This window comes from Cyprinodon tularosa, unplaced genomic scaffold (assembly GCF_016077235.1).
Source record: "Cyprinodon tularosa strain WSP-4 unplaced genomic scaffold, ASM1607723v1 ctg1470, whole genome shotgun sequence".
Classification (NCBI taxonomy): Eukaryota; Metazoa; Chordata; class Actinopteri; order Cyprinodontiformes; family Cyprinodontidae; genus Cyprinodon; species Cyprinodon tularosa.
In genome coordinates, this window is record NW_024038299.1 from 52,088 (window position 1) to 67,399 (window position 15,312).

The following is a 15,312-nucleotide window of genomic DNA, read 5'->3' on the forward strand; positions in this document are numbered from 1 at the left end:
TCTGTAAGCCATAGGCTCTGTAAGCCTTAGCCTCTGTAAGCCGTAGCCTCTGTAAGCCAGAGCCTCTGTAAGCTGTAGTCACTGTAAGCCGTAGCCTCTGTAAGCCGTAGCCTCTGTAAGCCGTAGCCTCTGTAAGCCGAAGTCACTGTAAGCCGTAGCCTCTGTAAGCCGTAGCCTCTGTAAGCCGTAGTCACTGTAAGCCGTAGCCTCTGTAAGCCGTAGCCTCTGTAAGCCGTAGTCACTGTAAGCCGTAGCCTCTGTAAGCCGTAGTCACTGTAAGCCGTAGCCTCTGTAAGCCGTAGCCTCTGTAAGCCGTAGACTCTGTAAACCTCTGTAAGCCATAGGCTCTGTAAGCCGTAGCCTCTGTAAGCCGTAGCCTCTGTAAGCCGTAGTCACTGTAAGCCGTAGCCTCTGTAAGCCGTAGTCACTGTAAGCCGTAGCCTCTGTAAGCCGTAGCCTCTGTAAGCCGTAGACTCTGTAAACCTCTGTAAGCCATAGGCTCTGTAAGCCGTAGCCTCTGTAAGCCGTAGCCTCTGTAAGCCGTAGCCTCTGTAAGCCGTAGCCTCTGTAAGCCGTAGACTCTGTAAACCTCTGTAAGCCATAGGCTCTGTAAGCCTTAGCCTCTGTAACCCATTTTTAAGCCATAGCCTCTGTAAGCCAAAGCCTCTGTAAACCTCTATAATCTGTAGCCTCTGTAAGCCATAGGCTCTGTAAGCCGTAGCCTCTGTAAGCCATAGGCTCTGTAAGCCTTAGCCTCTGTAAGCCGTAGCCTCTGTAAGCCAGAGCCTCTGTAAGCTGTAGTCACTGTAAGCCGTAGCCTCTGTAAGCCGTAGCCTCTGTAAGCCGTAGCCTCTGTAAGCCGTAGTGACTGTAAGCCGTAGCCTCTGTAAGCCGTAGCCTCTGTAAGCCGTAGTCACTGTAAGCCGTAGCCTCTGTAAGCCGTAGCCTCTGTAAGCCGTAGCCTCTGTAAGCCGTAGTCACTGTAAGCCGTAGCCTCTGTAAGCCGTAGCCTCTGTAAGCCGTAGCCTCTGTAAGCCGTAGTCACTGTAAGCCGTAGCCTCTGTAAGCCGTAGCCTCTGTAAGCCGTAGCCACTGTAAGCCGTAGACTCTGTAAGCCGTAGTCACTGTAAGCCGTAGCCTCTGTAAGCCGTAGCCTCTGTAAGCCGTAGCCTCTGTAAGCCGTAGTCACTGTAAGCCGTAGCCTCTGTAAGCCGTAGCCTCTGTAAGCCGTAGCCTCTGTAAGCCGTAGTCACTGTAAGCCGTAGACTCTGTAAGCCGTAGTCACTGTAAGCCGTAGCCTCTGTAAGCCGTAGCCTCTGTAAGCCATAGCCTCTGTAAGCCGTAGACTCTGTAAGCCATAGCCTCTGTAAGCCATAGCCTCTGTAAGCCATAGCCTCTGTAAGCCGTAGACTCTGTAAGCCATAGCCTCTGTAAGCCATAGCCTCTGTAAGCCGTAGACTCTGTAAACCTCTGTAAGCCGTAGCCTCTGTAAGCCGTAGCCTCTGTAAGCCGTAGCCTCTGTAAGCCATAGACTCTGTAAACCTCTGTAAGCCATAGGCTCTGTAAGCCTTAGCCTCTGTAACCCTTTTTAAGCCGTAGCCTCTGTAAGCCTCTTTTAGCCTCTAGAGCTTATTTTCATAATCGCTACGATCATGTTGTGGTTTTCTTGGGATTTCTAAACATTAATGCTCAAACCACATCTAAAATCTACTGAGAGAGCTCTGTGGTTGCTAAGCAAATTCTCAGGAACGGACGGGATGCAGACTCAGTGCTGGAAACCAGTCTTACCCTGGAAGTTGACATACATGATTTTAGAGAGCTGAGTGGACTTAGGTCCTCCTGGGATCAGAATCTTCTGGGTTCCTTAAAATGCAGAATGAGAGGTGAGACCATGACCTTTGACCCCCCCATCAGTTTCTGCAATCGTTACCTTTCTTCCCACGACTCTTGTCTTCCACTTTGCCTTTCCAGTTGCTTCCCTCTATCAGAATGTGAACAGAAGACACAACTTTTGTTAGAGGTGTTAACCTTTATGGGATTCATTATTTTTAATATGGTAGATCAGCAAATTTAGTTCTAAACACCTTCCACTAAAGCTTTACCATATAGTAAATGCTTTTTTAAGTTCTTTATAAACACCAGGGGATGTCTAAGACATGTCTCTTTCTAAGACGGCCCTTTTCCTGAAAAGTATTAACATGGTAGGATAATAAACAATATTTTAAGGAACGTCTTTTAGTTCAAAAATAATCCAGACCCCTCAGTCTTAAAAAAGGTGTAAATCTTTCACTACCTACAATTGATTAGAGGAACCTATATATATGTTTGCAATATAGAAATCTCGACTTTGATAAATAGCTATGCATTTTTAGCCCCTAGGTGGCACCATCTAGCTTTTCATTAGAATAAAACCTATAAATATGTGGAATCGGGTAAAAGTAGAATCACTTTGACTGAATAACTTCATCAAATATTTGTGAGCTCCTGTTCAGACGTCTGCAGGATGTTCGGTGCTTCAAATCTGCAGCCTCTTGCTTTCAAAAAAGGCTCCTGTTACCAAAAAAGGCTTTATTTGGCAGCCTAGACTCTTAAAGCTGATTGAATTTATGCTTTTTCAGGAATTTTGCTGAGGCCAGCTAACAGGTTAATGCAGCATTTATTGCAATGCAATCTTCACCAGATTGTACTGATAACATATATATTTTAGTCACTTTTCTGCCTGCCTCCCAAGAAACACAAACTATTGTGAAATCTTTGTAAAAAAGAATGAAAGGAAGACCCGTCCCTGATCAGAGCTAGCATCATTAGCAGCTAAAGGTTTATCTGCTATGCTATGGCTCAGAATGTTTTCTTTGATCATTTTTCTTTTAAAGACTTTAAATGTCCAATCAGGAAGTACTTTATTTCTGACTACAAAATAAGAGACTTGGAATCATATAATATATAATAATAAACTTGGATAAAACAGGCTAATATCCCTGTCGTTCTTTGCAAAGCCATAATAACCACATACTTCAACAGGTAAAGTCATGAGCTGACAGATACTTTAGCTCTTTATGAGGAAAACTTTATTTGACTGGTAAAATCTTTTGATACGCATCATATTTCTGATCAGTTCTAGCCATAATATAAAACCGTTATTTATTGCAATCAGCCACGCTCAGTGTTTTATACCTTTCTTCACGGTTCCACCTTTCCTTTCTTCCATAGAATCCTTTTTCTCAGGCAGTGGTTCTCCAAATCGCTCCCTCTGAGAAGCCGGTCCTCCTGGCTTGGCTGACGGGTCACCATCAGACACTTGTCCAGAACTAGAAGCTGGAGTTTGTCTTGATTCGCCAGAATCTATATTGGTAGTTGGTTTAGACTGATCCGCAGTTTCCAAAGTTGGTTTTAATTCCAAATCTCTCCCAGAGGAAGGTAGTGACTCTACATTAGTATCAGGAGCCGGGGCATCAGGTGCAGCTGGGGGGAGGGGAGCTGCATCCATTAAAGGGTCAGGAGTTCTAGAGGGATCTACTTTTTGGGGAGGTAATTGTGTAGGAACTAGAGGAAATGCTTGGACAGGGGTCACCTTGGGGTCATTTGGAGGTGGTATATCTGCAGAAGCTGTATTAGGAGATGGTACATCAGAAACACGTATAGTTGGAGCTAAATAGGAAAATACAACTACTGAACTCTCAGAGGCTTGAGAGGTTGACACTTTTTCTAAAGAAGGCGAAGGTTCTACTCCGGGGAGTACTCCAGAGGAGGATGCAACAGTTTCTGATGAAAGGGTAGCTGGTGGAATATCTGAAGGTGGGAATATTGCTGCAGGTGTATAAAGAGAACTTTTCTCAGGAGGTACAACAAGAGGAAGGAGACTAGGGTTTTTTTCTCTATCAGGTATATCTGATGTGTCTGCTGCTTCTGAAGGCGGGGCATCTCCTTCCCAAGTAGTTGGAATAGACCCAGTTGACAGAGTATTTCCAGGAGCAACCTTTTCACTGGGTGGAGTGGTTTCTTGAATGGTTGCTGGATTCTGGGCCCTGGTTGATGACACTGCACCAACAGAAGGTGGGATGACACTGGTCACCAAGTAAGCCTTACCAGGCCCAGAGAAGTCTGAAGTGGGGTCAAACCCAGACTGTCTGCTCCTGGTTGAGATTGTTGAGTTCTTACTGGTTAGACTGGGAGTGTTGGAGATTTCCCCCGGTGGTGTACTGATTAATGAAATGTCTGCTAAAGATCCTGTTACACTACTTGAATCAAATGATTCCCAACCAGAACTAGAACCACTGCTTACAGCAGCAGAAGCTACAGTACGAGTGTTCAATGTAGTATCAGCTGAATTTGTAGTACTGGTGTAGTATGCAGTACTGCTCATGTCAGACATGGGTATACTGCTAGTACTACCAAGTAAAGTGATATCAGCAGCACTATAAGTGACAGTAGTTGTACCTGTAGAAGTGATACTCTGTGGCTTAGTGGCTGCATCTGCTGAGGTAAGAACACCTCCCATGGTTGTATCAGTAGTCAGTGAATAATAGAACATAGGAATAATACCATCTGTAGTGGCAGAGGGACCAGAGGTGATACTTTGCGTCGGGCCATCAGTAAAAATGTCGTCAGTTAGTATGGGTGATGTCCAAACAGCAGTGTTTATATCAGTCTTGGTCCTGCTGTCAGTGACAGTGGAACGGGTAGAACTCTCAGTGTAAGCAGACAAAGTAGTAATAGTAGTAGTTGTATTAGTAGGAGTGTCACTCATTCCATCTGATGCAGCAGATGGTCCATCAGATACTGCTGAGTCACCAGCCGCTGTCAGAGAAGAAGAGTTACGACTCTTTAGTGACTTTGTTCTCCACAAATTCTACAAATCTGCAGAACATTGAACTGGTAGCTTTCCATTAAGTCTATATTTAGAGGGAATGGGTCGGCCATGCTAAGGCTCAATGCTGCTCTCCATAGCTTCATTTAGCACCAGAATGGACCTTTGGATCAGAAACGCATGGGAAACACAACAATTAAGGGATTTACAGCTAAGGGCTGGGCTTCTATGTGAACATATCCCACCATGAACCATAAGGGCTCACAACTAGGACTGGTTTTGTACACTAAAAACATCAAAGGCGTGGTTTAACCTCAGCCTTTTAATGTGTTTAAGTTTCATCAGTGTTCATTTCCATCAAGGGTTACTTCTAACTTTCCACAGATGAGAGAATCTCAGAGCAGATATTATTAGTTGTTGACATGAGGCCAAGTTAGAGTTATAGTTTCTAATAGATTCATCCTTAAACCTCTATTCCATAGTGAGTGAGTTAAGACTTTGCTTTATTCTCAGCTTTTTATTAAATAAGAAATAATCTGAATAGCTGTCATTTTTTGTGGCATTTTTATGCTGCAGTTCTCTCTAGGTGGTGTAGAATCTATAACACGTGGTTCTACGCATCAATACATCAGGTGGTTTCTGAAAGTTACAGTTTCTTCAAAATTACTCTGAAATATATACAGAAATGTTCTGATACTAGAACATTTATTATGTATCTTGAATTCTTGAGTGCTTTTAAAAGCATTTTCCAAAGTGAGTACTTCAAAACATTAACTTAAGGAGATGTTGGACAGTAAATTTTAGATACTTAGGTAAATAAGTAAGATTCAACTATGAGCAAAGTTGTAACTTTGCAATAAAAGTTGTTGGGGGCGCCCTAAGGTTGGAGGCTAGTGGACCTACAGCTACTCAACCCGAACGCTTTCAATAGGGTTTATATTTTACAAAAATGAGCTCAAACATCTATTTTTGAATGCTTTCTTATTGTTGAGAAAACAAGAGAACCACAGTACAGTTATATTTGTAATTATAGACAGATGTCTGCCTTTAGTGCATTATTTATGAATGAATAACAACCCCAACCAATATTATGTCCCAAAGCAACAGATTCCATGATATTTCACAGAGAACTGGGACTGGAGAGCAGCGGGAGAGCGAGGAAAAAACACAGACTGAAAAGGCTCTGAACACAGTTAGCTGCACCAAACCCCAGTTACTGTTGGCTGAAGTAAATCAGCAGAAAGGGGGAAAAAGCTGAAATTATTGGTGGGGACTGTCCCCTCCATGCCAAAGATGGTGGGGACATGTCCACTCCAGTCCTTCAGTCAATACTTTAATTCAAAACCTAACCCAAAAACCTAACCCTTACGACACAGAAAGATCAAGGAGCCAAAACTACCAGTAAATGTCTGCAGTCTCCACTCTGACGTAGACTTGCCTGTAAATAAGGAACCTCCTGGCCAAGCATCATCTGTCACCTTCATCAATTTTATTTCAGGGCTCAGAACAGAGGACCCAGGATTCATAAAGTATGATATCTCAAAAAATATGCAGTGAATAGTGCGGTGTCTAAGGCAGGAACCTCTGGTCTTAAAGTTTAGTACGAGCCCAGAGGATGAGGTGGACTCCAGTGGTCGGCTGCCGACAAGACGCAGCAAACGCTGCCCAGAGAGTCCCAGAAGCTGAAGCCTTAGAGACTAAAGAACAGGCAGGAGATCAGATCCAAGCAGACGGAAGAAGGCAGGACAATCCAGAGGACGAAGCTAAAGCCGGTGTCAAGAAGGTGCTAAGGAGTCTAGGCCAGAACATCAGAGATCCGAAGAGGTCCCCATGGGAAATCCAGGTCGGAGTCAGGAAGCAGTTCCAGGTTTTTAAAAAGGTAGAATTCAACAGAAGTCCAAAGATAGGTCAGACAAACCGATCAGAACGGGAACAGGCAGGCTCAGAGACTCTCACCAAGGGCTCGAATAATCTGGCACTGATGACTGGGAGCAGGCAGGTTAAATAGAGGCTGGAGCAGGTGACACAGATGAATGGTGATGAGAAACTGGGCGGAGCCAAGCGGGTGAATGAAATTAACAATAACACAAGTCATCAGCGCCAAGATCAGGACATGTTTGCACTTCGTTCTGGTTTTTAAAGAATGTTAAAACATTTGAGGCTGAAATTATGCTGCCTGTTATTTTTTAATTATGGGTCTGTTCTGACTTAAAGGGACAGCTAGGAACCCGACTCTGAAGCAACCCCAGCAGGATGAACATTCCACAATGGCTGGATTTTGGAAAGGAGCTCCATGTTCCACCTGAAACATCTATATTCCAGCTGCCTGTGATCCCAGAGGAACCAAGTGGCTCACGGTTTGGATTTTAATCATGTGAAAATGTTTCCTCTCCGTGTCATTGACTTGAACTGGGGTTCGGTTGAGGCTCAGCAGCAGCTGCAGTAGATCGCTTTCATAGAAGATGTGGATAAAGTTCCAGTCTGTTTTGCAGAGATCTGTTCTGACCTCTAATGTTTTTGGAACAGAAGCTGAACTCTGCTGGATAAATCCAGACTCGTTGTTTATCCAGAGGGTTGAGCTTCCAGCTGTTGTTACCTGCTTTCTAAAACCTCCACCTATCACTGGGTGATCTGTGTCATCTATCATCTGACTTCTGTCACTGTTACATCTTCCAGAGGTCTTAAATCACTGCAATCACCACCTTCATGTGTGAAAAAAAAAGAGTTTTTATGAACACTGAGATGTTGTGAAGTCATCAGAGAAGCAAGAAGGGGATTTTTGAAAAGTGTGTGCAGTTTTTCTGGTTCTTTAAGGTCCTGTGTTCAGCAGAGCAAACGGCGCCATCTACTGGCAGCCATCAGGGCTCTGTTCTCCTTCTGCATTGAAGTCAGACATGTGATGGTTGGATGAAGCCTCATTAAGCTTTAAGCCAAAGTCAAACAAGTTTAGCTGCTCTGACTAAACATCAACAAGAACAGATGGATGTCCTCAGGATGGCTGAAAACAGGAGGTGGACAAATAATGCAACACTGACAGTGAAGCAGACAGGTGAGGAAACAGGATGTTACTTACTGACTCGGCTCACAGGCGCCTCACCTGTAAAAGACACAAAGGTATCCATGGATTTCTGGTCGACTTTGTGTATCTAAGGGTCTGTGTGTGTGTGTGTGGGGGGGGGTCATACAGGTGTTAGCAGTGCCTCTGGGCAGGGGCAGGTATGATCCTGGTTTCCAGCTGCGGGATCTGAAGCCTCCTTTACAGCGCTGGCAGTCCTGTCCACCTGTGTTGTGCTCGCAGTCACACTGCAGCGTTGCATCCCGCATCACGCACTGAGAGGCGTGCAGGTTACATTTACACCTGCGGACGAGACAACCAGGAGCCATCAAGATCGAAGACAGACTGACCACAACCCAAACCTGCTGGATCTTCAGAACATCTTTTCTCTAAAGGCGAGCCCTAGACAGCCACATCTGATCAGGTGTGTGTTCCATGATCCAATACCGCCTGAGAACCAGAATAAAAAGATGATCCAGTTTCTTTTTATTTTTCTTCCTTTTTTAGTTTCTCAGATTATAAATTAAAAATTAGACATTCAATCCCAACTTATATTTTTCTATTTCAACTTTTATTCTTTCAGTTTTTAACTAAGACTTATGTCAGGACTCCTGTTTTTGTGTTTCTGTGTTTGTCTCCCTTCATCCACCAGGAGGCGCCTGGTTCTGGTCCGCCTCCTCACACACCAACTCTAGCCAAGCTGAGTTTTGCTGAGTCAAACTGAGTTTTTGTCAACCTGAGTTTAACTATGTTTTTGTCTTTGCCTGTCGGCAGGAAGTCATCCTGCAAACTGGATTTTTCGGACCTTCTCTCCCTGGAAGGATCACCTGAGCTACAAACTCAGCTGGGATTCAAACAGGAGGTTTGGATCCACTTTCACCAAGAGATCGTTTGAGCTTCGCACTGAGAAAGGGATTAATCTCCACTACGACCCGTTCAAGTACCGCAGGAAATCTGAGTGACAGTCAGTTTCTCCGTTCACCTACTAACAACCGCATTCTGGGTAAACCCTGTTCCGCCTTCCACTGAATCAGACAAACACTGGAACCACGGCACACAGACTGGAGTCAACGATTCAACAACTTCTCTGGAAACGTGAGTCAGCAACCAAATCCTCTTCTCCAAGTTCACGAGTCAAATTCCCCACTGAGCCTGAACTAACCGCTGTGTCTTTCCCTCACTTTACAGTTCCGGTTGAGCAGTGTTCAGAGCAACACTTCTCCCTCTGTTTTACCTCTTTAATAAAACCCGTTACACCTTTCCCCTGGTCTCTCTGTTCGGTTTTCTGCATTTGGGTCTGAACTTTGTAAAATCCTGACAGTTTATACGTTTACAAACATTTTGACCCCTTTCTGACTCCATACATAATGTTATGGACGGACCTGGAGATGAAAACTTTGGCAAATCCAGAGAGAGAAAAGGGTCCAAACATGGTCTGACACAGTAGTAGTAAAATGAGCCATTTTACTACTACTTTCACTATTCACTGCATATTTTTTTGAGATATACTGTATGTCTGTCTGAATCCTGGGTCCTCTATTTCCACAGCAGCCACTCGGAGAGATTAGCTTCATCTCTGCAGGATTTAGTGGGATGTTGCTTTGTCCCTGTGCCATGAATGTCTGAGGTTCTGACTAAGACAGAGAAAAGGTGATGGTTGCTCTGACTTATGAAAATGTAAACAAAAAAGCAACTTATGGAGGAAAAACAATAAATAATATAATACAAAAGAATAAAATCTGAAGTTATGTTTAATTTAGATCTGAATTCGATTTTTCTAAATAAAAAACTATCAGTTCATTAGCTAAAATTATAGATTTTCAAAAAATGGATAATAAAATCCTGAGGATTTGATTCAAAGTGGCAACCTTTCCTGATAGAGTGAAATAATAAGTTTTGGCACATTTAAAAGAAGTTTGTTTGAAAAGAGTAAAACCTAAACCTACTTAATGGATTTAAATGTAGGATAATGCTTTCTACTGGGAGATAAAAGGCAAATTTTTTAACCTTAGAACCCACCCCCCACCCCATAACAGGATTTAATTCCTACATTAAGATGAATGGTGGAGACTTTAAAATGATCTATTCTCAATTGATCCATAGCTCAGATATATCTGGAGATTAAATTGACTGAAACTTTATGGTTTTTCTTCAACAGAACATATTTTATTTGTTCTGATGAAGAAAAGGGTGGAAAGAAGAAAAAAAAGAGAAAAACAGCAAAGCTAAACTAATAAGGATCCATATAGATGCTGTTTATTAATCCATCTGGAACAGTTCATAAGTAAGATAACATCTGATCTTTCCTTCCCTCAGCTCCTTAAATTCAGCATGTTGGTAACTTTGACTCTCAGTTTTCCTCCCCATGAGCTCATGACGGGTCGACCCTTTCCTGGACCACAGAACGGGCCTGACCTCTGACCTCTGGCCAGACTGGGACTGACAGGTGACACATTAAAATGACCTACAAGACCTTTTCCCCTTTGAGACAGCTTTACAGAGGGACCAAGGTGCCTGGAGACCCTGATGGGGAACCTTCTCAGCCATCCTTCCATCCTTCAGCAGGAGGAGGCGGGGCTTAAAGACATCAAAAGAAAGTGATCTGAGCTCATCTGGAAGGAACCAGGAAAAGCTTCAACAATCAGAATAAAGGGGCAGAATAATCCCCTCTGATTGGTTAATTAACACATCAGTAGTCCACCTGATGTGTTGAGGACCAGCTGTTCTGCAGACAACGTTCAAAATGTCGCCTTGAAAAGATATGAATAAAAGTGCCGACTGAGTAAAATCCATCAATCTCTGTTTATTTAACTGGGGTGAATAGTTGAATACTTTTTCCCTACGACACTAGTCATGGTTGGATTCTGTTGATGGGATGATTGAACGTGTCAAGAACTGCTGACTTGGTTCACCTGGCAGGTATGTCAATGTTAGAGATGGCGTAGAAGTACTTCAGAAGGTTGTCGCTCTGGACGTAGGTTCCTCCCAATGCAGGGCGGAGGAGTCGCAGCCGCAGGTTGGAGAAGGTAAAGAAGTCTCTGAGACCCTTCATGGTCTCCATCCGGGTGTAAAGGGCATCCATGTTGATAAGCTTTGGACCAGCGAACACGCTGAACCGAGCACGCACCTCAAACACCACATTCTTCTCCTCCTGGAGCAGTTTTTGTTACAAACAGTGACATCAATCAGCAGAGCGTTCAAAGAGTCCTTTAGAAGTTTCCCCAGAGAGACCAGTTGCAGATTTAGTTACTCACCTTGGCCCCAACCCAGCGGGAGTACTTCTCAGTGCAGATAACCCGGGTGAGGTTTGTTGGTGCTAAGTCAGAGACCTGTTTAGGCGACATGCCAAAGGACTCCAGGCAGTCGTCAGCGTAGTACTGATACGGCTGCCATGTCACACCTGCAGGACAAAAAGCACCACTTTCAATGATTGTAGCTCTGTGTTGCAGCATGAAGCTTGGATGAGAAACCTCGGATGAACCAACACTGATCCTTCAGGTGTTTCCGGCTGATTTCTAGGTTAACCATCTGTGTTTTTTTAATGTTATATGAACATGTGAAGAGGTTCGGAGCTGCTGTAATTTCTCAGGACCTCCTGGTTTAAATGTGCTGGTTTCTGTTGAATAAACAACTTTCTGCTTCTACCCTCGCCCTCAGAGGGACCAGATGTGGTCCAGGTGTCCCCTTACCTTTGTCCATAGATTTTTCCAGCACCATGCTGGTTGGTCTCCCATATTCAAAGGTAATGATGATGTCATCAACCACCTCCAGGCTCTTGTTCCATGACAAAGTGATGTTAGCCAATAGAGGCTCAGGATACCTGGACCAGGTGACTGTCTGCCAATAGGTGATAAGCCCACCTCTCTCCCTGTCCCCCATTAGCTGAGGAGGGTGAGACAGGTCAGGGCTGGAGGCATCACACTCATCGCTGCACAGGTACGGGTTCTCCTGTCAACACAGAGCAAATGAAGAAAATCAGAGGGACATCTGAAGGGACCCTGCATTCCTTTGGTCTGATAAATGAAACGTGTTGAAAGAGGATGTTCTCACTGATGATGAACATATCTGTGACTGTTTTAGCAGCAGCTGTCTTGATCTTGGTACTGATGACTGGCTTCCAGCTTCTTTTTAAACTGCCTTCTTCCAGTCATCAGTACCAGTTTATTTGAGCCCTTGGTGAAAGTCTTCTACCATGTCTTAGTGTTTCTGATTGCCTGATCTTGACCCGTTCAGGCTTTGGACCTCTGAGCTTGCCTGTTCCATTCTGATCTGTTTGTCTGACCTGTCTTCAAGCTCCTGTTTACTGAACCTCGATTTGCTTCCTGACACCTTCCTGGATTTCCCTTCAGTGCTTCTTCGGATCTGTGATCTTCTGCCCCGGACGCCTGAACATCTCCTTCACACCAACTTTGGCTTCGCCATCTGGATAATGCTGCCTTCCTTCTTAGACTTAGAATGACTTAGAAAACTTTTATTGTTGACAGTGTGGGAGAAAAAACATGGTGCAAAAAATGCATTGATGTGGAAGTTCAGAGCATTAATATCTATGGTGCAAATCTGCAGTATTGTTGGTTTGGTGTCATCAGTGTGATGCAGAGTCTGTGATTTAAAGTTTTACACATCAGTTCATCATTCTGATGGCGGTGGGGAAGAAGCTGCTGCAGAACCTGCTGGTCCTGCATTGAATGCTGTGAAGCCTCTTCCCAGAGGGCAGCAGGGAGAACAGTCCATGGTGGGGGGGTGAGGGGTCATTGATGATGTCACGGGACACGCAGCACTGGGATGAAATGTCTTCAATGGAGGGAAGAGGAGCCTCCATGATCCTCTCTGCTGTTCTCACCACTCTTCTCAATTTCTTCCAGTCTGAGGCGCTGCAGCCTCCACACCACACAGTGAGACCGGACCAGTCCACCAGCTGCTCCACCTCCTCTCTGTAGTCCTGGTCGTTGTCATCTCTGATGAGGCCCACCACCGTGGTGTCGTCTGCAAACTTCACCATGTGATCGGTGGTGAACCTGGGGACGCAGTCGTGTGTCATCAGGGTGAACAGCAGGGGGCTCAGGACGCAGCCCTGAGGGCAGCTGGAGTGTTGTTTAGTGCCTCAAACCTTCAAAAGAAGTTATTTAGTTCATTCAGGAAGTCAACATTAGCTGCACCTGCAGGTCTAAGTCATTCCAAAAAATGGAACAAGACTCAGGGGTACATCTACACCTTATGGACAAAGAACATTCTTTTGAATCTCTGCCTGGCTTCCTGTTAAATCCAGAATAGAATTTAAAATCCTCCTTCTCACATATAAAGCCTTAAATGGCCAAGCTCCATCTGATATCAGAGATCTGATTGTTCCTGATGTTCCTAACAGAGCACTTCGCTCTCAATCTGCAGGTTTACTAGTGGTTCCTAGAATTTCTAAAAGTAGAATGGGAGGCAGATCTTTTAGTTCTCAGGCTCCTCTCCTGTGGAACCAACTACCAGTTTTAGTCCGTGAGGCAGACACCCTGTCTACTTTTAAGGCTAGGCTTAAAACTTTCCTTTCTGATAAAGCTTCTAGTTAGAGTGGCTCAGGTTATCCTGATCTATCTCTATAGTTCTGCTGCTATAGGCTTAGACTTTTGGAGGACATAGGGACCCCTTTTTCATCATTCTGCTTCATTCTATCTCTATTCTCCCACTCTGCAGAATCTGTTAGTTCAATCTCTACGTTCTGCTCTCTCTGCTTTTTCTCAGAGTAGCTTCATCTGGTCTGTTCCTGTTTGGCTGTGACTCCATCCTGGAGAGAAATATCAGCTGTGCTGCTGCCATCAACACCTTTGTTTCTAGATGTTGGAGCTTGGCCTGTTTTCCAGTGTAGTCCTGTTTCTCTGACTGTGACTAACTGGATGTGCTCTCTTCATCCTCTGACATGGGAGCTGGCTCGGAGCTCGTCTGCCTGGCTGTGTGTTTCCTGGACGGGGCCGCCTGTGGAGCTGGTTGACAGTTGCCTTTTGTATCTATGCTTCTTTTTCTATGTCTGCTTCTGTCTCCTTGAACCCCAGTGGGCCTCAGCAGATGGCCGCTCACACTGAGCCTGGTTCTGCTGGAGGTTTCTTCCTGTTCAAAGGGAGTTTTTCCTCTCCACTGTCGCTACAAGCATGCTTAGTGTGAGGGATTGCTGAAGAGTCAATGAGTCGATGCAATCAGCTGGTTTTCCTTAGATAGAAAACTTCTGACTGGATGATCTGGTGAACTGGAAAGTGCCTTGAGATGAGATTATGTGAATTGCAGCTATAGAAATAAACTGAATAGAATTATTAATTATAATAATTTTATTTTATTGATATCACATTGGAGAAATTCACTCTCTACATTTAACCCATGCCCCTGGAGAGCAGTGGGCTGCCATTGTGCAGCACTCAGGAAGCAGTGTGGGGTTAACGGTCTTGCTCAGGGACCCAGAGTGGCAGTCTGTGGGAGTGGGACTTGAACTCAGAACCTCAGGATTCCAGGCTCTATGCTCTAACCACTAGGCCGCCCCTCCCCCTGGATCAGAGCTCATCGGTATAGCTGTGTTCGTCTCCAAGGTGAAGCCACTGCCTCTAACCTTCTACTTTTCTCTAGCATAGGAAGGATTTATAGATCCGTGCCTCTATGTTCCTCTTCTGTCTACTTTTGAAACCCCCAGTCAGCCGCGGCAGAAGGCCACACAGAATGCAGCTGGTTCTGGTTCTTCTGGAATGTCCTTCTCTCACATGGAAGAGTTGAAGACGTCCCTGACCGAGGTTGACATCTAGCAGCCCCTCCACTGTAAAATATCCATCTTAAAATAAGTAACAATTTCCTAAAATAAGTGCATTTACCCGTACTTTGAGCAGGTACATGATTTGCCAGTGGAATGAGATAGCTAGTTATTAAGTACTTGAAACCATTCACAGTTTCATATTATAAATGTAATTTGTTGTATACTTTAGGCAAAGCGTCTCACTAATCTGCTTAATGTAAAGAAAATGTGCTTATTATAAGAACAAAGGCTAGATATTATTTATTGCAGTGTGTGGAGCAATCTGGGACTAAGAGTTTTACTGAAGGACCCAAAGTGGGGTTGTATCCAGGTACCATTTCCCCACATGAACAGAAGACAGGTGGTCCATGAACCGGTCCTGTTCAGGGGTCTCACATGTGGCGAGCTGAGAGAAATAAGCTGCCAGATTTACAGCAAGAGTGAAGAGTCTGTGATATATTTGGTCCTAGTAACAGATTAACACCAACACTAATCTGATCAGTGAGGTAAAGGTTTATCCCTAAACCCCTCATGCTGGTGCCAACTGTCACACTGTAGCTAAAAAAATTAATTGGCAGACTAAGAATAGCTACCGGAGACTGACCTAAATCAATCTGTTACACTGGCTTAGATCTAACTAAACTGAATACAACATCTGTACCGACTAACAAACTTATCACAACCACTGAGTCA

General features: G+C 44.3%; 1 protein-coding gene across 3 annotated transcripts in view; it reads right to left on the minus strand.

The window, feature by feature from the left end:
• LOC119779417 (netrin-G2-like) overlaps positions 1-15,312 on the minus strand; it is a 35,757-nt gene that overhangs the window by 7,907 nt on the left and 12,538 nt on the right. Inside the window, exons 3-10 of one of the 3 annotated variants that reach the window (XM_038279064.1) lie at positions 11,552-11,810; positions 11,117-11,262; positions 10,775-11,013; positions 7,993-8,165; positions 7,881-7,904; positions 3,175-4,797; positions 1,931-1,981; positions 1,789-1,863 (exon numbers count right to left, since the gene is read on the minus strand). In XM_038279064.1, the coding sequence (XP_038134992.1) occupies positions 1,789-1,863; positions 1,931-1,981; positions 3,175-4,797; positions 7,881-7,904; positions 7,993-8,165; positions 10,775-11,013; positions 11,117-11,262; positions 11,552-11,810 (2,590 nt within the window). The remainder of the gene's footprint in view (positions 1-1,788; positions 1,864-1,930; positions 1,982-3,174; positions 4,798-7,880; positions 7,905-7,992; positions 8,166-10,774; positions 11,014-11,116; positions 11,263-11,551; positions 11,811-15,312) is intronic. The other 2 variants (XM_038279067.1, XM_038279065.1) reach the window with 2 other exon arrangements.